The following is a 2,226-nucleotide window of genomic DNA, read 5'->3' on the forward strand; positions in this document are numbered from 1 at the left end:
AAAAAAAAAAAAAAAAAAGAACTCTGCAAACTCCACTCTAGGCATTCTATACATCTTTTGGAGGTTTTTCACTTAGATTGGCACCTTGGTTCTTTAGAAAAGAACAAATGACTTGTTACTATTACACATGACAAAAGTACTATTTACAAATGATATGGTTTGGTTCTGTGTCCCCACCCAAATCTCATCTTGAATTGTAATAATCCCCAGGTGTCAAGGGCAGGACCAGGTGGAGATAACTGAATCATGGGGGCCATTTCCCCCATGCTGCTCTCATGATAGTGAGTTCTCAGGAGATCTGACAGTTTTATAAGGAGCTTTCTCTCCCCTTTAGTCAGCACTTCTCTTTCCAGCCACCATGAGAAGGATGTGTTTGCTTCCCTTTCCACCATGACTGTAAGCTTCCTGAGCCTCTTTCCTTATATATTATCCAATTTTGGGTATATCTTTATTAGCAGTGTGTGAATGAACTAATACAACAAATAATTTTACATTTTATACATAGAGTCATAAAAAGCAACACATATAGGCTAAGAACATTATACTTCAACAGTCAAGTTATCTGTAATAAAATTCAAGAGAAGGGATTTTTTTTGCCTTGGCATTTGGTCTGTGGTTAAATACCATGTTTTGGCTACTAATTTTCCCCAATAAGTAACATTAAAGTTACTCACCGTAGACTGAGGCAATCCTTTGTTACTGTTTCGACCTCTGAAAAGATTAAATATTATTCTTATTAAATTCAACAGGCTAGATAAGCTGAAAAATATTTTCAAACTTAAAATATAATTCAATTCAAATGAAGGAGGGCTATCTGTGGGGAGAGCTCACCTAATATTAAGTCTAAAGGCTACCTAAGGATGGCTCTACCTGTACACTGCTGGCCTGGAGACTCAGAATAGGAAGGGGTCACAGAAGGAAGGAAACTAGAAAGAGTCAAACTTTATCAAAATCAAATAAAGTAAAATAGCCTACTGAAAGAAAAAAAAAAAACAAAAAACTAATGTTAAATGTAAATTAATAATAATCATAGCCAGGCATGGTGGCATGCACTTCCTAGCTACCGAGGAGGCTGAGGCAGGATCACCAGAGTCCAGGAGTTTGAGGCTACAGTGGGCTATGATCATTGTCACTACAGTCTAGCCTGAGCAACAAAGCAAGACCCTGTCTCTAAATAATAATTTTTACTCCCAAAGTAACCAATCACTGTTATAAAGAGCTACTCACAGAAGCAAAATACGATTATGTTCTTGATTTAACCAAAACAGTTGACTGACACCAAGTCAATTCCCATATTTCACCCCCATCTATAAAAGAAAAACAGGTCATATGGGCCGGGCACAGTGGCTCATGCCTATAATCCCAGCACTTTGGGAGGCCAAGGAAAGCAGATAATGAGGTCAGGAGTTCGAGACCAGCCAGGTCAACATGGCAAGACCCAGTCTCTATTAAAAATACACAGATTAGCCAGGTGTTGTGGCACCTGCCTGTAGTCCCAGCTACTCGGGAGGCTGAGGCAGGAGAACTGCTTGAACCCAGGAGGCAGAGATTGCAGTGAGCCGCGACCGCACCATTGCACTACAGCCTGGGCGATAGAGCGAGACTCTGTCTCAAAAAAGAAAAGGAAAAGAAAAACAGGTCACATAATTACAACTGTAGGAAAAAAAAATGAAAATAATTCAATTCAAAAATTGAAAATAATTCATTCAAAGCACTTTCATTTCTAAATAATATGTGTCTATGTGTGGACTGTTATAACAAGTGCCTTTCCCTGCCAACTCTCTCCCTCAGAAAAGATGCAGTACACAAAAATCAGCTGTCAAGTAATTTCCAGTAAGGTGAACTCTAGTTTCAAGTGATTTTTAGAACATAATACAACCTAAAGCTTATTCCACTGAAAAAGATTAGGCCCCTTAGAATAGTTTAAAAACATCATTAGCCAGGTATGATGGCTCACGCCTATAATCCCAGCACTGTGGGAGGCCAAGGCGGGCAGATCACAAGGTCAGGAGTTCGAGACCAGCCTAACCAACACAGTGAAACCCCATTTCTACTAAAAATACAAAAATTAGCCAGGTGTGGTGGTGGAATCCTGTAATTCCAGCCACTCGGAAGGCTGAGGCAGAAGAATCACTTGAACCTGGGAGACAGAGGATGCAGTGAGCCGAGATCGTTTCCACTGCACTCCAGCCTGGGCAACAGAGTGAGACTCCGTCTCAAAAAAAA

General features: G+C 40.1%; 1 protein-coding gene across 21 annotated transcripts in view; it reads right to left on the bottom strand.

The window, feature by feature from the left end:
* Positions 1-2,226, bottom strand: part of ATXN2 (ataxin 2) — a 153,654-nt gene that overhangs the window by 105,381 nt on the left and 46,047 nt on the right. For all 21 annotated transcript variants that reach the window (XM_017542443.2, XM_017542448.2, XM_017542399.2 and 18 more), the window contains exon 2: positions 675-711. In XM_017542443.2, the coding sequence (XP_017397932.1) occupies positions 675-711 (37 nt within the window). The remainder of the gene's footprint in view (positions 1-674; positions 712-2,226) is intronic.

Source organism: Cebus imitator, unplaced genomic scaffold (genome assembly GCF_001604975.1).
Source record: "Cebus imitator isolate Cc_AM_T3 unplaced genomic scaffold, Cebus_imitator-1.0 Scaffold8, whole genome shotgun sequence".
NCBI classification, from domain to species: domain Eukaryota; kingdom Metazoa; phylum Chordata; class Mammalia; order Primates; family Cebidae; genus Cebus; species Cebus imitator.